We start from the raw sequence: 22,232 nt of genomic DNA on the forward strand, positions 1-22,232 counted from the left end.
ATATTTAAAAAAAAAAAGAGAGAATGTCCCATGTGTACTTGAGGAGAATGCCTATTCTACAGCTTTGGGGTGAAATGTTCTGTAAATGTCAATTAAATCCATCAGATCTAATGTGTCATTTAGAGTCACTGTTTCCTTGTTGTTTATTTTTTTGTCTGGAAGATCTATCCAGTAAAGTCAGTGTGCTGTTCAAGTCCCCTACTAGGACTGTATTGCTGTCAATCTCTCCTTTAAAGTCCTCCGGAAGTTTGTTGTTGTTTTTTTCCAGCCTGTGTGTCTTTTGATCTGAGGTTGGTCTCTTGTAGACAGCATATATTTGGGTCTTATTTTCTTATCCATTCAGCTACCCTATGTCCTTTGATTGGAGAGTTTAATCCATTTATATTTAAGGTTATTATTGATAGGTACTGATCTCTTGCCATTTCTTAATATGCCTATGTTTCTCATTCTCTCTATTTCAACTTCTTATTACAGCAGTCCCTTTAACATTTCTTCGTTAAATTAATATTTTAACATTGCTGGTTTGGTGGTGATAAATTCATTCTCCAAGATAGACCACATGTTAGGACACAAAACAAGTCTCTACAAGTTCAAAAAGATTGAAATCATATCAAGCATCTTCTCGGACATTTACACCGTGGAATACTATGCAGCTGTAAAAACTAAGGATTCCTTACCCTTTGAGACAGCATGGTGGGATCTGGAGAGTATTATGCTAAGTGAAGTAAGCCAGGCAGAGAAAGACAAGTGTCACATGGTCTCAATCATATGTGGAATCTAATTAACAAAATAAACAGATGAACAAAATAGATCCAGAGACACAGAAGCATGGAACAGATTGAGGAATCTCAGAGGAAAGGCAGGGGTGGGTGGGGAGAGATTAACATCAGAATTTATATGCATATGTGCATAACCCACAGACACAGACAATAATGGGGTAAAGGCCTGGGGGAGGGGTACAGGGTAGAGGGGATCAATGGGGGGGAAAAGGGGACATTTGTAATATTTTCAACAATAAGGATAATTTTTTTATAAAAAGGAAAGAGAAAGAATGGAAAAAGTTATTCAATGCAATAGTAATCAAGGGTGAGCTGGAATGATTATACTAATATTAGAAAAAGCAGTCTTTAAGTCAAAACTGTTACAAGAGCTCAGCCGGTATGGCTTAGTGGTTGAGCATGACCCATGAGCCTGGAGGTCACGGTTGGATTCCCAGTCAGGCCACATGCCTGGGTTGTGGGCTTGATCCCCAGTAGGGGGCATGCAGGAGGCAGCCGATCAATGATTCTCTCTCATCACTGATGTTTCCATCTCTCCCTCTCCCTTCCTCTCTCTGAAATCAATAAAAACATATATTTTTAAAAAAACTGTAGCAAGAAACAAAAGATCAATAAAAATCTATAAAAGAATCGATTATGAAGAAGATATAATAATAATGATAAACATATGCACACTAAACGACAGAGCTGTAAAACACATGAAGCAAACACTGACAGAACTGAAGAAATACACAGATCTATAATAACAGATGGGGAGTTCGAGACCCCACTTCAAATAATGGATAGAACATTTTGACAGAAAATCAGTAAGAAAACAGAGGACTTGGATAGCAATATAAACCAGGTGAACCTAAATGATACATGCAGAACACTTCAATCAACAACAGCAGAATACACATTTTTCTCAAGTGCACATGGGACATGCTCCAAGACAGACCATATGTTAGTCCACAAAACAAGTCTCAATGATGTCATGCAAAGTGCCTTCTCCAAACACAGTGGAATGAAGCTAGAAATCAGTAACAAAATGAAAACTGGAAAATTCACAAATACGTGGAAATTAAACAACACAACTAAACAACCAATCAATGGGTCAAAGAAGAAAACAACAGAAAATACTTTAAGATGAATGAAAACACAAACACTGATTAACAACACTGTGGAATTCAAGAAAGCAGTTGTCAGAAGGAAATTTTTAACTGTAAACACCTATATTAAAGTGAAGAAAGATCTCAAGTAACATAACTTTGTACGTTCAGTAATTAGAAAAAAGACCAAACTCAAAGACAGCAGAAGTAAGGAAATAAAGATTAAAGCAGAGATCAATGAAACAGAGGGGGAAAAACAACAGAGACAAATCAAAAGTTTATTCTTGGAAAAGATCAACAAAATTGACAAACCGTTATCTAGACTAAGAAAAAAAGAGAAAAGACGAAAATAATTAAAATCAGAAATTCAAGTGAGGACATTATTATTTATCTTACAGAAATAAAGAGTTATAAAAGAATACTATGAACAACTGTATGCCAACGTTAGATAACCTAGGTGGAATTAGAAAATCTGAACAGACTTATGGCAAGCAAGGAGACTGAACGCAGTACTAAATGCCTCCCAACAAAAATAAGTCTTAGAGGAACTGCTAAATAATTTCTTTACCAGGCATTCTGAAAATCTGAATGGTCACACAAAGGAAAGAGAATGGACACCATGTTTTCAGTCTTGTATACAAGTGGAAAATAAAAATTACATCCTGAGGAATAAAGTTCTTTTGAAACCAAAGAGAAAGAGACAGCAGAATATGAATATTTTCAAAGTTTGTGAGAAAGATCAAAGGAAGGTAGATAACATCAGCAATTTTCCACTATTGAGGAGATACAACTTGATTAGATTTTCATGCCTAATAGGCTGCATATATTTTAAGAGAAGATTAAGTTAGGGTTTGAAAAATGACCAAGGCAAATAAATTGATATATTTCACAAAGTACTGCTATGAAATGAGTTATCTCTATTACCAATTAAGACTATCTTAAAAACAAATACGGATGGGCTGCTACAATGTAAGAAGAGGTACAAGAGGAAAAGCTTAAACACAGAGAAACGGAGGCGACTTTTTAGAAGTCTCTTCAAGTTGCAGGGTACCAGAGGGGACAGTGAGAGGACACTGGGTGAAGGAATCCTTTGAAAATGAACATCATCAATTACTCATTTGGGGGAGGAAAACGGAAAAATTTTGAGGAAGTGAGTTTCTATTTTGCAAATGTTTCAAGTGCTTAAAAGAAAAAAAGCAATTAGTGAAATACCCTATTGTTACCTAACATTATGTTCGTTGCAGTGTGATGCAATATGAAGTATACATCATCTATGAAGCACCCATACCAAAAAATGTATCCTCTGAAACTAGTCATTACAAATAAATCAGACAAATCCAGGATGTGGGACATTCTAAAAACACTCCCAAAAATGTCAAAAGCATTAAAACACAAAACGTAACAACTAAAAGTAATATATAACCTTGATGTGATCCTTGACTGACAGCTATAAAATACATTTATTTTGAACAACTGGGAAATTTGAGTATGAGCTGTATATCAGATGATACTATGAAATTCTTATTAACTTTTTAAGGTTTATGTTTTAGGTATGGTAATGATAATGTGGTTATACAGAAGAATGCCCTTTTCTTGGGAGATACATGCTGAAGTGTTTAGAATGAAATTCATGACATGTGTGATTTCCTTTCAAATGGTCCAGCACGTATGCACACACACAAACACACCATATATATATATATATATGTGTGTGTGTGTGTGTGTTTAAGTACATATACAGGGATTGGCAAATGTAGGTTTACAGTTGTTCATATGGAAAATAATACAATAATCAATAAATAATAAAACAAGAATAAACTCTGTCTTGTGTACTCATATTTGTAAACCTACTTTTGCCAACCCCGGGTGTATGTATATGTAAATGTATATGTGTATGTACATAAATACACACACACCCCTAGAGGAGGAGGTGGGGAGGCAGCAAAATGTTAACAACCGGTTTATGAAAAAACTTAAGTTTAAACTCTACACTCTATACACTTTCTATGTTAAATATAATCTAAGAAGTCACAACTCCTATAGACTAAAGACAAGATACATTGCTGGTATCTTCTGCCAAGATATATCAAAGAAAGTCAAGTCACTCAGAGGCTTGTAAGATGAATGCGGATTATATTCTTGCCTATTTACATGCCTCAGAAGACTGGAATGGACAGAAACACTCGTTCAGTCTGGTCAAGATCAGAGGCAGAGTCTGTCATCAGGCTGCTCACTCCAAAGTTGAAGTAGGTCAGCAGAAGTAGAAAAGCCGGCCCCTCCTGGGCGTGTGAACCTTACTTACTTTTACAGAAACTGAAAGTCTACTTCTGTATAAAAGTCACCTGAATGCAAGTATTTAGCTGTATCAGGGCTACAACTGCATTTTTAACATTTACCTAAATCAAATACAATTCTTAGCCAGTGTCACACACCAAAAACATTTAGTCAACCTTAGTACTGAGACAAGCCCTAAAAGTACAGATAACAGTTTACAGTTAATTCTCAGGGCATAATTACTAAGTATGTAAATTATATGAATTGCCAATACTCCACATTTAATTTGTTGTTCTTGCTTTTGAACTGGTTGTTCCATTTATCCCTAATTATCATGATGCATGCATGATCGTCCAAATCTTCCCAAGTTTGCCTGGACAGTCACCACAAAGTCCAAACTATAAATGAAGGTATCTTTTCGTATATGTTAATGCACACTCACACTCACACACACACACACACACACCCCTCTGACATTTTCATCTGTGGAAAAGGTGAAATGAAAAGATGTAACAATAAAAATAGAGTATTGGAAGCAATAATTCTAAAATACTGTTAAATAACTGAAAATTTTAAAATACAATGACCAGAGTACAGGCAACAGAGCGTGTACAAAGAACACGTGAAATACTGCGCCTTAAACTATTTGTAGGTTGAGAGATAAGTGAAAAGAACTGTTGATATAAAATTTACTTTTAAATAATGTTGAAAATACAATGTATTCAAGTTTATAAAATAAGTGTAAGTTTGGGGATAGCACTGAGCCTGCCCACCCACAAACGAGGTAAGAAGCTGTAATATGCAGCCTACGATGCTTATTTCCTATTGCTTATGGTACTGGGTTTGCAAATACATAAATCAGGAAAGAAGCTGAAAATTAAAAGGAGATAAAAATTATATTCAGCTCTCAGCCAATCTTCCAGTTTAAAAAGAGTCTTAAAGACTGAAACAGAAACCACTGATGAGGAGTGTTTCCATAATGACACAAAGCCTGTATGTGTCACCATTTAGGCTAGTCTGCTGGTCCCCAAAGAGCCACAGCCACATTAAGGAAGACACCAACACTTAAGGGGAATGTTTATAATATAGACACTAAATTCCAGTCTATGCAGATGCACAGGGGTCAGAGGAGTATGAAATGTGCAGAAGGTTAGTGTAGCTCTGTCTCCCTGAAGGGAAAGAGGCTCCAGGCTGGCAAATACCTAAGGCATCTCCCCTTGCATTTGTTACTGTGCTTCGCCCACCTCTAAAGAAGGAACCAACAATATTCAAAATGTAACCTCAGAATCTGTAAAATACACTGAGTTCTACCATGAACCAAGTCTTCCCATTCTTCTGTGAACCAAGTCTTCCCATTCTTCTGTGAACCAAGTCTTCCCATTCTTCTGTAACTGGAAACAGTATCGCTTAATGGCCTAGGACACATCACCAACATGTCTACTACAACATATGGAGTGCGAGAAACACAAAGAGACCTTCTGAGATCTAACCATCTAGTTGATTAGTAGAGTTGAATATAATGAAAAAACAATAGTTAGACCACAAATGCTAAGTACCAAATAAGAGGAACAGAGTAAGACAAGAAAACAGGAGTTCGCTGGGATAATTTTGCAGCATTTCATGGAAAAACTAGAACCTGAGCTTGGTTTTTAGGGAGGAGAAAAACATTCTAGCAGGTGAAACTGTATGACCAACGGCAGAGTCCTTGGAAGTACAGCACCAAAGGGCACAGGCTCTGTGCAATGACCATCAAGCAAGAAGGCCTGGCTTTCACTTACTGCCATGTACGGCCTACACCCAGCATCTCTTGTCTTGGCAATGGAATCCACGAGCTGTCCACTGATGCCAAAGTCACAGAGTTTAATATTTCCACTTCTGTCCAGAAGGATATTGGAAGGTTTGATATCTGAAAGAGATAGATGTCATTCAATGTAGAAGTGATCAATCAAATGAGCTACATTCTAAAGTACTTTAAGTAAAAATACTGAAAACCTTAGACAACGTAAGTGACCCAGTCCTTAAAATTTAAGTATATGAGCAGATGAGAAATATGAGATTTCTCTGAAGACCAATGCTTAAAAATTCAATATCAAAAAATGCTATACAATACATTTAGGCATTCTATAATGCTGTTTTTGTTCTCACCAGGAGACATATTCATTTACTTGCTTCAAATTCATTACTTAACAGTCAAAATATGAAAAATGAATTAACCTGTAGGAGTATACTAAGCTACTTTACAGTATGTGCCAAAGACTACACAACTACATACAAGGTATACAAGCTATAAACCCAGAATTTAGTTAAAGCAGAGCTCTATGTATACAAGCTATAAGCCCAGAATTTAGTTAAAGCAGAGCTTAACTAATTTAGGAAAGTATTCACTCCAGTGCATCCAGAGACTACAAACTTTGGGATCAGAGGAGCAAAGTTTAAATCTGGATGTAAAATTCACAATGTGAAATTCTTAAGGTGACCTGTGAACTTTCAGTAGCAACCACAATTTCCTCATCTACAAAATATAAAAACAGTAATTCCTAATACAGTAATTCCTAATTCAGGGTTGTGGAAATTAAAACACATAATACATTGCCTGAACATTATTTAAGCTCAATAAATGCATCCACTTAATAATTATTTCTGCTTGAGAGACTTTTCAGATCTCAGATGGCTGCATCAAGCTTCTCCCAACCAACCCCTTCTTAAGAGCCGTCCTCGAGAAATGAGGTTCATTACCACTCCCAGAGGGTTTGTGCTTTCCCGCAAATCTGACAAAACCGAATCCCCTCACGTGTTTCTACAGGTTTTACACAGTCTTGCCAAACTGGCCCCAGGGTCATCACCTCCTCCTCACTAACAATCAACTTATCACCAGTTATATGAATCGGCTGTCTAGCCGATTCTCCCCCTTGGCTCGCCAATTCTCTATCTTAATTCTTCTCTCCATTGTGTTGTCACTATCATGGCACAGTGAATAAAAAGTTGAGATAAAAATAAATATAAGACCTAACAAAATCTGTCTATAATTCAGAAAGTGACCTACAAAGAAATCCAGAAAAGATCTCTTACCACCACTGACACAGCGACTGCCTAGCAAACACCCACTCCTAACCACACCATTCTTTCTAATGGAACCTGCGTGAGGATGGGCACCTCAACATCCTCCTCCTCTGTATGGCTCTAGCCACACCTCCAAATATTGAGTCCTGATTGGTCTAAGAGCATCAGGGTAGTCGCAGGCTCCTGGGAAGGGACTAGTTTATATAAGGGCATGAGGCAATTCTGGTGACTGACAAGAGAAAACAGAGACCTGTAGGGAAGACGTCCCTGCTCCTAAGACAGCAGCAAGGAAGAGAGAGCTTCTTCATGAAGGTGTCATGTCTCGATGTGACACTGGGGACCAGCTTTATTCGTTACTACCCTGAAGATGCAGCGGACAGACCTAGGAGGGTACAGTCTAAAGAAGGGAGCTTGAGCCCTAATCATATTGTGCCAGAACTATATTACAACAGATAATGAATTTCCCTGAAGTGTAAGCCAGTTAGAGTTTTCTATTACGTGTGATCAAAAGCACTCTAACTGCAGTGAAGAAGGTGACCTAATTCAAATTGATAAAAGGACTGCTATAAATTCATCATTTCAGGCAGTCATAGGAAAGCCCAAGTTATTTCTGTAGACGTTCCCTTTTGCTCTACTCCTCAGGCCTGTCCTGGTGCTTTACTGTGATGCCCTGAATATCCCCAGGGCTCCTGAATAGCCTGAAGGCAGAGGCGCTGCTCTCACAATTGACGAGCCCAGCACAAAGGGAGGGAGACTCCAGAACCAGAACAAGATGAACTGTGAGAGGAACAAAATAATTTTGTTTAGGGGCCTAACCCTACATGACTTTAGGCCAAAAGGAAATTAGAAGTCTACCTAATACTATTTTTAACAAGCATTAATCCTGGCAAAAGTAAGTGATTTACTCTGATGTTCAACGTTAACTAATTTCTAGTCCAGGGTCAACTCCACACTAAAATTACTTAAGTAAATGCCCCAATTACTAATTTCTCTAACCACTAGAAACTGTGTTTCTTAGAACTCAAGCTTTTGCACTTCTCTGAATATGACCTTTGACTTTCCGTCTTACTGTCAGGCTGAATCACACTGTCACATATTGTCTTAGGTTTGTGCCTCTTCAAATCCACTACCTCACTATGAGTCTTTCACAATAAACAGAGCAACTATTTATTCAGTCTATTCGCTGAATTAAACTCAGGATCCCCACTGTCTTCCAATAAATCTACATCAAATGTCTAAAAATGCTGAATCTGTGTCTAATAAGGGCAAGACCACTGTTCTCACAAATACAAATGCTTTAGAGCAATTTCAATGTACATACTAATTAAGGAATCTCTCAATTTGCAAAAATATCTTCTAAGGTAGACAAGAAACACTGGACAGGGACAGTGGTGTGCCCTTAAAATACAAGGGCAGTGCCCCTGAGTCTTCTCTGAATGCCCACAGGACCACCTTCAAGTCCTCGTTGCATACAAGAGAAACAACTAATTATCTATCCAGCAAATGAACAATTATTTTTCAACTAAGAGTAATAAGAACTTACAGCAAAATCTCTTTCCATTACTAAGCCCAACATATTAGTACAGTAGACTGAAATTTATAGATTCCCAAAAGAAAAAAACACCCTAAATTAATAATGAAACTTTAGGGTACATATAGTAGGTTTTGCTTAAAAGTGACATTGTAATTTTCAGTATTTTTTCCCTATTAAGGAAAAATTATTCTATAAAAAACAATCCTATACCCACCTCTGTGAATGATTTTCAAGTTTTCTTTTAAGTGGTTTAGTGCTTTCACAGTCTAGGGAGAAAAAGCAGATATGGGATAAAAAATTTCCTTTTAATCAAACAGCACAATAGTTTACCATAAGTAACAGCCTACACAGCCCACTGCATTCTTATAAGCTTTATGTTTCAATATCCTGTGCAATTTCTATGTTAATTGAAGATGCTAAATGATTATTTTAAATCTGAAAACTTAGTTGCCTTTATATGCTGCTCCCTGACAGCTATAAAGAAAACCCTGTAACTTATAATTTTTTAAATAAGTCATTAACAAGTTGTATAATGGTTCTTATACCTTCAAACTTTTCAAGAATAGAAATATGTAGTACAAGAAAGTTCAACAGTCTGGTTTCCTTATCAACCCTAATTTAAAAAGTTTTTCCAAAGTCTGTTTCTCGCCATCATTCACCCTCATTGAGTGCTGAGTCTTCAAAGTAACTTTTGCAGAGCCATGGTGTCACTAATGTTTCAAATAGCCAGGCTTGTGTGTTCGCAGTTATTAATCAGCCTGGTGTGGTTCAGTTGGTTGGAGCATCGTCCCAAAACACCTAAAGGTTGTAGGTTCGATTCTCATTCAGGGCCCATACCTAGGTTTTGGGTTTGATCCCAGTAACTGATCAATATTTCTCTTTCATATGGATGTTTCCCTTTCTCTCTCTCCCCCCCTTCCTCTCTCTCTAAAAATCAATGAGCATATCCTCAGGCGAGGATTAAAAAAAAGAAGAGATTTAACTCGAAGTAATTTTAAATGTTGTGCTTAATATAAAAGGTGATCACCAAGTCTAGAAACATAGGCAAATATATAATAAATTATTTATTAGTATATCTATACTACACATATTGCAGTATGCAATAAAATAATTTTATCTATGGTTTCTAACGTCATGATCACCCTGTTGCATAGTAGTTAAGAACAAGATTCTGGGATTAGGCTATCTGGGCTTAAAGCATTCACCAGTTAAAGCTATATAAACTTCAAAGCAAATTAATTACTTAACCTCTCCATATTTCAGATCTCTCCTCTGTAAACAGGTTACACTATTTATCATAGAGAACTGCTACGAAGATAAAATGTCATAAGACCTTGGCCTGAGAGAAATAAACATTCAAAACCCACCAGCTATTACCACGACACTACCACTGTCCCTATGAACACTGCGCTAACAAACCCCAACACAATGCTGCGTTTGGTATCCTGGAGAGGGAGGGCTAAACTGGCCAGTATAAAATCCCCTGTACCCGCTGGAGTAAGGAGCAAGTTTCTAGTAAAATTCAGCTTCTTTTTATAAAATATATGAAAGGGCATACATCGCTACATTTAGCTCATAAAGCATTTTTTTTTAATTTAAGCATTAATTCACCTAAGTAAGTTAAAACATTAACATGAGACCTACGAATCTTAAGATTATATGGCCAGAGTTTAACCTGATTTTTAAAATTTCAATTATACACACACATCTCTTACAACTAAAATATAATTCAGAAACTATGTATTTTTAACAATAACCATTAGTGATTAAACAGGATAAAATGACAATGAACAGACAACCTATGTTGGAGGTTGAATATCAGGAAAGGAAGAGACAGGAAACTACATGCACCCAGATATCTACTTTACAACTTTCTATAAAATTTAGTTTACATATCCACTAACCCTGATCATGATCAGATTCTCAGGGGTTTCTAAGAATCTTATTAATTTTACTCTATCAAAGAAAATTTTTTTTTGGAAAAATAATTATGAACAACCTTTGTCAACTAAAAGACTCAGAGCAAGAAAGGAAATAATCATGACCTCACAAGACTATAAAAACACAAGCAAAAAGTGCCTCTTTTCTTTTTGGTATTCTGGTAAAAGTGAATCGGCAGTAATACTGGTTAATGAAATTGCTAGTCAAAAATTAAATAGTTCAGGCTGCATAGCCCAAATCTTACACCACAGGAAATAGTACTCTTAAGAGTTTTAATTAAGAGACTTCAGGGAGACTGCTGCGATTCTGATTAATTTAGGGATAACTGTGACAATACAACGTATTTTAAATAGTTAAACCACAGGAGCAAAAAGGAACAGAAAATTGCTTTTTCTAATCTCACTGGAAACACAATCTATTATGGTTCATTGTGATTTTACCGAAAAGAATGCTGCAGTACTTATGTGGACCCCATTTTGAAAATTGCTCTTATGACTTGTGTTAATTTACCCCACAGAAATGATTTTGCCTCTTTTCCTATTACAAATGATTTTCTAGGAAAGTCAGTAACATTCTGTGAAGGACATTTGGGTTCAAAACTCCAGCAGCATCTTTATATGAGTATATACAGAATGAATAATTTGAAAACCAGGTACTTACTGCTAAAGTGATTTTGCCTAAAATTTCTTCTGGAATAACATCATCTAATACACTATATACATATTTGTAAAACTTATCAAACGAGGTAGACATGAGTTCCATACAGATCCAACAGTCACCCTAAAAAATAACAAATATCTGTTATTCTTATATATCTTAAGTATCATTTTTCCTTCACTTAAAATAGAAATACAATTAAAGAAAAAGCAATCTTTTATTTTTATTTTTTTTAAATCTTGTACTAGTAGAAATTTTTGATTCCTTATTAAAGCTCTGGGCAGAATATTCTCCTCATGCTTAAACACAAACTTATTTGTCCAGTTTTCCCCACTCTTAATTTTAAGGGCAGTAACAGCCTTACATTGAAAACTTTTGCGCTTTTATAAAAATTTCAAATTTTGCCTTAATTATATATAAATATAGAAAACATGGAAAACTGTTGATTCTCACTAACAAAAAAAATAGATTACAGTTATCTAGGTATTATAAAAACTTCTTAAACTAGTAAAAGAGGGGGGGATACATAAAGCCAACCCAAAGCCTCAAATCCTTGCTCAAATGCACCTTCTCAGGATCCAGCATTGAAAATGCAAGTAATCCTGCTCGTAGCGCTGCCTTATCTTACCTGCTGTACTTTGAAGGACCTTTATCATCTCTAATATAGAATGTAACTTATTTTATTATGTTTTGCACCTATATTCCCAGCCAGAACATACACTCCACCAGCACAGGGGCTCAGTGAGCACTCCTTACATGAATGAGTGCTGGCTATAACTAAACTGCATCACTCAAAAACTGATGGCAGCATTCCAGTGTGTCTTAAAACAGTCTGAAGGCAACTGGACAATAAAACAAGAACCATGACTGGGAATCTGACCTAAACTAACAGTCCATAAATTACAAAAACAAAAACAAAAACAAACTGGAAACCACTGAATTATCTCACAAGAGGCAATTGTACATCATTAAAGGGATTATGTAAAATTAAATTTTTTTGAAAGCGATACAGTTCATGAGGTATGCATGAGAAAATGCAGAACATAAGCAGATGCCACGATTATAACACTATAAAAGGATATGCACATACTTGTATGATTAAGGATACCATACAGAAAGTTCAAAAATAAGACAAGAACATCGATTTGGATGTAAAGAAACAAAGGATTAGTACCCTGAATAATAGAGCATATGCTAAATTAACTAGGAAAAGACAACACTTAAGGGAATAATGGCAACGGTGTATGAACAGGCACGTCACAGAAAAGAAAACCTGGACACGCGGGCAAAACATTCTGCACCTGACCAGTAATTAGGTAAATGTAATTTTAAAAGTTAGATAGCACTTTAAACCCACCTGACTGCCAAAACTGAACACTAAATAATATCCAATACCAGCAGTGAGATCTATGACAATAAAGGCAATGTGCTCAGCTCCCAAGTCTTCTACGTGCAGCAGGGCAGCCAATGAAATGGCAACGCAAACAGCTGATGGTTCCAGGCAGCCCTTCTCTGCCTTCCTGTGGCCAAGACAGCCGAACTCCAGGCGCCAACTTGGACCACGAAGCAATCTTAATAATGAACACCACACACTAAGTAAGCCGCTAAGTCTCCATTACTGACAGGTGAATAAAATTCCTGACACAGAAGTCATCATTCTGACTAGGAGGAATATAAGTTAGTGTAACCAATGTGGAGAGAAATATGACAGCACCCACTGAAGTTGAAGGTATTCATTATCATTTAACCTAGCAACTATATTTCTAGGTATATACTCCGTAGGAAATCTGTAACCTAAGTTGTCAAGGAGACATGCAAAAGGAAGTTCATTTTTATACTTTTATAATTGCAAAAAAAATTAGAAACAACAAACATTAAAATTATTAAACATTAAAAGTGGTATGTTTACTCATTAGAATATTGCATAGCAGTTAAAATAAATTAACCAAATCTATATAAAAGGCGGGGTAAAAGTGGGCATACAGTTGCTCGTAGGGAAAATAATACAATAAATAATAATGCAAGAATAAACTCTGTTTCCACACTCACAACTTTGCCCTGCTCTGTATTACATATCTCTATTTACGTGGACAAATCTTGAAAGCTATGCAGAGTAAAAAAATGCTTTGGAAGAAACAAACAGGATGATTCCATCTCCATAAACTTAGAAAATATATAAAGCAATACTATATATTACTTAGAGAAAAATATATATGTGGAAAGCCTAAATAAACAAGTTGAAGCATTAACTTCAAGGTAGTGTTGCGACTGGGAGAGTAAAAGGGGAAACAGGATGGGGGCTTCCACTGTATCTATAATTTACACACAGATAAAGAGCAAATGTGGTGAAATGCTGACCTGCGTTATGGATACACTGTTATTTCCTGTAATTTTCTGCATGTTTGGAATATTTCATAGTTTTTAAAAAAAGTAAGAACTATCTTAAGAAACTAGGGAGAAAAAGAGCAAATTAAACCAAAATAAGAAGAAGAAAATGAGTGATCAATTTTTTTAAAAAAATTTAAATTAGAATACAGAAAATTAATGTAACTGAAAGTTGGCTCATTTAAAGATTAATAAATTTGATAAAATTCTATGCAGACTAACCAGGAAAGATTAGAGAACATGCAAATTGCCTGTATCAGGAATGAGAGGAGAGGGAGGAAACATCACGATGGAGTTTACAGATATTAAGATGATAATAAAGGACTATTTTAAATAACTATGTCAATTAATGTGACAATTTACATGAAGGGGACAAATTTCTTCAAGGAAATTTACTACCAAAGATCACTCCAGAAGAAAGAGATAACTGGAGTAGAATTCTATCTCTGAAAGAAATCAAATTTGTAGTTGAAAATGTTCCCACAGCATATATGCACAACCCAAGGACACGGACAATGGTGGGGAGAGGGACTGGGGAGGGGAATGGGAAGGGGTGGAGTGGGTCATTGGGGAGAAAAAGGGACATTTGTACTATTTTAAACAAAAATAAATTTAAAAAAAGAAAAGAAAATCTTCCCACAAAGAAAACTCCATAATCAAGTGGCTTCACTGGTGAATTCTATCAAATACTTATAGAAGAAATAATACCAACTCTATAAATTCTTCCAGAAAACTGAACATGATGGAGTATTTCCCAAATCATTCTATAAGGCTAGCATTGCACTGATACAAAAGCAAAAAAAAAGAAAATTACAGATGACTATCCCTCATGGCATGTATATAAAACTTCTAAATAAGTTTTAGCAAATTTAACAATATAAAAAAACAACAACATAATAATCCAGTGGATTTATCCCAGAAAGACAAGGTTGGTGTAACATTTGAAAAGCAATCCATGTAACTTACCATATTTTAAAAGAAAATTGTAACACCATACAATCATCTCAAGGATGTATAAAAACAATTTGACAAAACTCTAATATCCATTCCTGATAAAAACTCTCAACAAACAAGTAATAGAAAGGAACTTCTTCGGCCTGATAAAGATCACCTATGGAAAACTAGAGCTAACATCAGTGAAAGGCTGAATGCTTTCCCCCTAAGATCAGAAACACGACAAGGATGTCTCACCACTTCTAATGAAAAATGTACTTGAGAATCTAGCCAGTGCAATTAAGAAAAGAAAGAAAGAAAAGGAACAAAAAAGGTGGGGGGAGGGGAGGGGAGGGGAGGGAAGGGGAGGGGGAAAGAAAAATTAAAAAGGAAGGAAGAGAGAGAAGGAAGGGAGGGAGAGAGGCAGGGAGGGAGGTAGGGAAGGAGACTCAAATTGGAAAGAAAGAAGTAAAACCTTGCTATTAACAGATGACATGATAATCTATGTAGAAAATGTGATGGAATCTATAAAAGCTTCCAGGACTCCTAAGTGAGTTTAATAAGGTTGCACTACAACAAGACAAATAAACAAGAATCAACTGCATTAGTCACAAAAGGAAACAATTTTTTTTAAACCTCATTTATTAAAGCATCAAAAAAAACCACATACTTAAGGATAAGTTTAACAAAAAATGTGAAGACTTGTACAGTGAAAACTACAAAATATTGCTGAAAAAAATTTTTAAGACGTAAATAAATGAAATAAGACACCATGTTAATGGGCCATTAGACTTATATTGTTAAAATATTGGTGCTCTCCCAATTGATGTATAGATTCAATATAATAATCCCAAACAATTCTGGGGATTTAAAAAAATTTTTTTTTAACAAACTGACATGCAGATACCAAAATCCATATGGAAATGGAAAGGACCTCAAATATCCAAAACTTACTTCTAAAAAGTAAAATTTAAAGACCAGTACTACAAAGTGAGAATAACCAAGACAGGGTGGAGCTGGTGCAAAGAGAGACAAAACAGACCAATGGAGCAGACCAGATAGTCCAGAAATAGGCCCAAACACTGATTTCGGGCAAAGGTACAAAGGATCTCCAAATGCAAAAAAGTAAACATCAATCCACACCTCTCACCATACAAAAACTAATTCTAAATAAATAATAAACATAATTGTGATGTCTAAAACTAAAGAACTATGAGAAAAAGCATAAAAGAAAATCAAAGTGACTCTGAGTTCGGCAAGAAATCCTTAGATACAACACCAAAAGCACAATACATAAAAGAAAAAAACTAAGTTGTCCTACATCAATATTTAAAACTTTCACTTTCTTAAAAAAAAAAACACTGTTAAAATGTGTAGCAGATAAGCCACAGGTATGGTGGGGGACAAACATTTGCAATTTGCAATCATATATCTGGTAATAAACTTGTATCCAGAATAACATTTTTTTTAAAATCCCAAATCTCAATAGCAAGAAAACAAACAAAAAAACTCTTTAAGAAAATGACAAAGGATTTGAACAGAAACTGCATACAGCTGGCAACTAAGCACACGAAAAGCTTTTTAATTGTTAGTTATTAGAAAAAATGCAAATTAAAAATGCAATGAGAGTCTACTCTAAATCTATTAGAGTGGCTAAACATTAAAAGACAAACCATCCTGCCCAGCTGGTGTGGCTCAACGGTTGAGCATCGACCTAGGATCCAGGAGATCTCAGTTCCATTCCTGGTCAGGGCACATGCCTGGGTTGCAGGCTCAATCCCTAGCAGGGGGTGTGCAGGAGGCAGCCGATCAATGATTCTCATCATTGATGTTTCTCTCTCTCTCCCTCTCCCTTCCTCTCTGTGAAACAAATAAAAATATATTTAAAAAAAAAAAAAAAAAGACAGACCATCCCAACTGTTGAAAAGATGTGGAAGAAATAGAACTCTCATACACTGCTAGACACTGAAAATGGTGAGACTGCAGGTGACCCTTGAACAACACGGTTTGAACTGCGCAGGTTCACTTACATGTAGATGCTTTTTCAATATACAGGAGGCCCTCCATATCTCTGGGTTTCACATCCTCCGATTCAACCAACTGTGGATCAAAAACAGTATTTTGGATCCGCAGTGAGCCGACTGCATTTATTTTATACAAGGAACAGGAGCATTTGTGGTTTTGGTATTGGTGAAGTACCTGGAATCACCCCCCTGCAGGTACTGAGGGACAACTGTGGTTAAGTTTGTGGGGAGTCAAAAGTTATATGCAGGATTCTCGACTGTGCAAGGGGAAGTGCACCAACTCCCAAGCTGTTCAAACGTCAACTGCACTTTTTAAAATAGTTTGCCTATTTTTTTTAATCTTCACCTGAGGACATTTTTTCCATTGCTTTTCAGAGAGAGTGAAAGGGAGGGAGGAAAGATGGGGGAGGGAGGAAAGGCGGGAGGGAGGGGGACACAGAGAGAGAGAACATCCGTGTAAGAGAGACACATCGACTGGTTGTGTCTTGCATGCACCCTGACAGGGCAAGAAGTGAAACCACGACCCAGGTATGTGCCCTTGGCCGGGAACTGAACCCCTGGGGTCACGGGCTGGCGCCCTAACCACTGAGCCACACCAGCCAGGGTAATATGACCATTTTTTAAAAACTTAAACATACACATACCGTATAATACAGCCTTTCCACTCCCAGGTATTTACCCAAGAGAAGTAAACTCAAATGTCCACTCAAAGACTTGTATTCGAACACTCAGAGCATTTTATTTGTAACAGATAAAAACTGGAATAAACCCAAATGTCCATCAACAGGTGAATGAGTAAACAGACTGTGGTGTGCCCACGCAATGGACACGACCGCCGCTACCACCGCTGACACTACCACCACTGCTGCTGCCAACACTACGCCCACTACCACCGACACTACTCCCACTGCTACCGACGCTACCGCTGAAATTAGCACCACTACTCCTGACACTACTACCGACACTATTACCACCACTATTACCGGTACTACCACCACTGCTACCACCAACATTATCACCGACACCACCACCACTACTGACACTACTACCAACACTACCACCACTACTACTGCCGCCGCCGCCACCACCACCACCACCACCACTACTGACACCACCACCACTGCTACCACCATTATCACCGACACTGCCACCGACACTACCACCACTACTGCTGACACTACCACTATTACCACCACTACCGACACTACTATCACCACTATTACCAACAATACTACAGACACTACTACCAACACTACCACTGCCACACCACCACTACTACCACCACTACTACCGACACTACCCTGTAACCAAAAGAACAAACTACCAATACATACCACACACAAACTGCAAAATAATTATGCTGAGTAAAGGAAGATTTCTTTTAAAAATGTATGATTCCTTTATACAAAATTCTAGAAAATGCAAATTTATCTACAGTGGCAAAAAGCTGATCTATGGTTTCTGAGGAGGGTGACAGCAGAGAGGAAGTGTGTATTACCTGTGGGACAAGGAAACTTGTGAGTGATGAAGATGTTCATTATCTTGATTATGGTGACAATTCTACAGGTGCATACATTTGTCCAAACGTATCAAGTGTATACTTTAAATATGTGCAGTTTATTGTGTGTTAACATTATCTCCATAAAGCTGTATTTATAACTTGCAAGGGGGAAGGAAAGAGAAAGAAGATGAGTAGAAGGGATAGAAAGGGAGGAGGCGACTAAATTCAGCTAATCTCACTGCCTTTTATATAACCTGATGACCTTCCATAATCACAAGTTACTCAGAATAGTATTGCCTACACTAGAATTTCTCCAACCTCAACAGACATTTGACATAAGGGTTTCCTTGCTATTAAATTCTGGAAGTTTATATATTAAAAGCCTTTAAGTAAGCTACAGGCTAAAAGTCACTTTCAATACTATCAAGCTCTTTTTCCCCCATCTACAAAGTCTGAAAATGAATTTTAAAACCTGTGCAATTAGATGTCTAAATCAAATCCAAATTGTACTTTGGGCTTTTTACTTGAGTTTAGGTCCATCTTAGAAAGAAGTATACATGGCTGGAGACAATGGCAACACATAAGTTACCAAGTTCAGTATTAAATATTACTCATTCACTGCTCTGAATAAAGTTATAGAACTTTCAAAGGCTCAAAATTACCCAATGGCAAGATTAATCTCTACATAGTAACTGCAAGAAGAAAAATAACATTTTATATGCCCTTGATTGATGGCGATTGAACCAGACCAAATCCTGATGCCTTGTGGTCATATAAATTATGTGAAAAGAAATATCCTGGAGGGTTTCTCACAGTGACAGGAATTAAAAGCATTTGTCTCTCTCACAGTGATGGTAAGGTAAGAAGTCCTGACTGCACACATTCACTTCCATTCTTTCCTGTCATAAACCTAGAATTTGGGGTCTATTTTTAGAAATGAAGATCCTATAGCCAAAAAAGATCTTTATTTTTAAAAGTAACCAATTTTGAAAGAAAATGTTTCTCTAAACTCTTATTAAATATGTGTAACATTTTTACCCTTTCTAACTTGAGAAAACACACTTTGACTATATACTCTTTAAAGATGAATTTTCTGCTTCTAAAACTTCCTTTTTTATTATTCAGAAAGTACCTATTATTTCTTCCATTCTAAGATTTGGGGAAGAAGTTCAAGTTCACACTATCTAGGCATTTTGTGACTTTACACAGCTTAACTGTATATATAGTTCCTAAGATCCATCATATCATAGTCAAAAACTGTAATGTTTTAAATTAAGCTAAAAATTCTTCATCCCAGGACCACTTGTGATATAATAGAATGAACAGTGAGATCTTTGTCTGAATTCCCATCTCTGACACTTACTGGCTATGTGACTTTTTTCAAATTAGTACTCAAATCTCAGTTTCCTCTCTGGAAAAGGGGAATAATACCACCAAACTCCCTGAGACTGCTATGAAGATAATATATGTGAAAATTATAGAGCATTCAATAGATGCTAGTGCTTATAGCTGCATCTCAACTCCCTTCAACCCTCCTGAGATGTAAAACTGAATTTTACCCAGCTTTTCATAAGAAACCATAAGATACTATTCAGAACTACTCTTTTTGTATTAAAAACCTTTTTGTTTTGTTACCAGTAAGGTTTCAATCATAGGTATCACTTACTCTGCCTTCTTTTCATAAAATCAGACTTCCACACTATCTAGCCTGGGGCTAGATATTTAAGTGATGCTTAAATGGAAGATTAAATAAGTGAACATAAGAACTGAATTGGCATATTCAAGCACTATGGAGGTGAACTGTGGTTACGATAAAGCCAGTGGGAGGCTATGATGAACACAGCACTGAAAAGCTGTCTGTGGAATCTAGTTAGGAGAGAAAATCTAGTCCGATCCCTAAATAACAACTGTTCTGCATAAGACTGAAAGAGTAATGTAGCCAGGGGATTTAGTGATTATGAAGAATAAATTTGTAGTTTCTGGAAAGAAGGGGAGAGGAGATGGCAAGATTCTTATGCAATGTGCAACCTAAAGAAAGTCCCAGATTCATGATCTTACTAACAGAATAACATTATGAAATACTTGGGTCCAGGATATAGTTATGTACCTAAATACATGACTGTATACTGATACAACGTAATACTGACATGAAATGGTCGTAAGCTAACAAATTCAATGTATCTGGTCAAAAAATGAATATACGGGTCATAAAAAGTACGGAGACAAGAGGAAGAAGAAACTATGAGTCTAGAATTAACAGTGATTAATTAGTGATGAAACAAAGAAATTGGCTCCATCATGAAGTAGTCTTCTAGCTACTAAAGTTACCTATTAAGAACACAAAAATAAATAAATAAACAAATAAATTTCAGGATTGGGTGGAGAATTAACTGGCTAACCTCTAAGCTCTTCTGCAATTACGAGATTTCATATTTCTATTCAGTGTACATTCAGTCCTGTCTTAGAATGGTATAGTTTAAGTTTCAATAACTAAAACAAAAACCCCAAGGCTACACTCTTGTGATCTAGTTCCAGCACAACTGAACATTTTCAAAATTAGAATGGTATTTTAAAAGAGAATTTAAAATGCTTAAGAGTTCAAAGTTGAAGGTATCACACTACCTTATATCAAACTATAATACAAGGCAATAGTAATCAAAACAGCATGGTACTGGCATAAAAACAGACATATAGATCAATGGAACAGAATAGAGCGCCCAGAAATAAACCCACATCTACATGGTCAATTAATATTAAACAAAGGAGGCAAGAAGATGCAATGGGGTAAAGACAGTCTAGTCAACCGGAAAGACACATGCAAAAAATAAAATACCACTTTCTTATACTATATACAAGAAATTGAAATAGATTAAAGACTTAAATGTAAGACTCAAAACCATAAAATTCCTAGAAGAAAACATAGGCAGTAAAATCTCTGACATTTCTCTTAGCAGTCTTCTTTCTGATACATCTTCTCAGGCAATGGAAACAAACAAAAAAATAAAAATAAACCAACGAAACTATATCAAGCCCTGGCTGGGTAGCTCAGATGGTTAGAGCATCGTCCCAATATGCCAAGGTTGTGGGTTCGATTCTGGATCAGGACACACATAAGTATCAATGAATGAATGCATGAATAAGTAGAAAAATTAATTGATGTTTCTCTCCTTTCCTCTCTCTCTTTAAAATAAATAAAATCAATAAACAAATTTTAAAAGTTTTTGCACAGCAAAGGAAACCATCAACAAAACTAAAAGACAACCTACTGAAAGGAAGAAAATATTCGCCAATGATACATCTGATAAGGGATTAATATCCAAAATTTATAAAGAACACAAACAGCTCAACACCAAAAATAGAAACAATACAATTAAAAAACAGGCAGAAGAATTGAATAGACACTTCTCCAAAGAGTAATATAGACTGGCCAATAGACATGAAAAGATGCCCAATGTCACTAATCTTCAGAGAAATGCAAATTAAAACCGCAATGAGATATCACCTCGCACTTGCCAGAATGGCTGCCATCAATAAATCAACAAACAACAAGTATTGGCAAGGGTGTGGAGAAAAAGGAACCCTCGTGCACCGTTGGTGGGAATGCAGATTAGTGCAGCCAGTGTGGAAAGTAGTATAGAGGGTTCTCAAAAAATTAAAAATAACACTGCATTATGACCCAGAGATTCCACTTCTGAGTATATATCTCAGAAACCCAAAACACTAATTCAGAAGAATATATATACCCCTATGTTCATTGAAGCATTATTTACAATAGCCAAAATATGGAAGCAACCTAAGTGCCCATCAATAGTTGAGTAGATAAAAAAGCTGTGGTACATATATACACCGGAATATTACTCAGCCATAAAAAAGAATGAAATATTATCACATTTGTGACAATATGGAAGGATCTAGATAGTATTACGTTAAGTGAAATAAGTCAGCCAGAAAAACAAATATCATATGATTTTACTTATATGGACTCTAAAGAACAAAATAAATGAACAAACAAAACAGAAACAGACTCACAGTTACAGAGAACAGACTGACTATTGC

At 36.2% G+C, this 22,232-nt stretch overlaps 1 protein-coding gene across 3 annotated transcripts in view; it reads right to left on the bottom strand.

Annotated features, from left to right (window-relative positions):
- Window positions 1-22,232, bottom strand: part of MAP2K4 (mitogen-activated protein kinase kinase 4) — a 110,101-nt gene that overhangs the window by 13,463 nt on the left and 74,406 nt on the right. For all 3 annotated transcript variants that reach the window (XM_087825842.1, XM_087825843.1, XM_087825841.1), the window contains 3 exons: window positions 11,337-11,456; window positions 8,950-9,001; window positions 5,920-6,047 (listed from right to left, as the gene is read on the bottom strand). In XM_087825842.1, coding sequence (XP_087681968.1) covers window positions 5,920-6,047; window positions 8,950-9,001; window positions 11,337-11,456 — 300 coding nt within the window. The remainder of the gene's footprint in view (window positions 1-5,919; window positions 6,048-8,949; window positions 9,002-11,336; window positions 11,457-22,232) is intronic.

This window comes from Miniopterus natalensis, chromosome 17 (genome assembly GCF_054644295.1).
Source record: "Miniopterus natalensis isolate mMinNat1 chromosome 17, mMinNat1.hap1, whole genome shotgun sequence".
NCBI classification, from domain to species: domain Eukaryota; kingdom Metazoa; phylum Chordata; class Mammalia; order Chiroptera; family Miniopteridae; genus Miniopterus; species Miniopterus natalensis.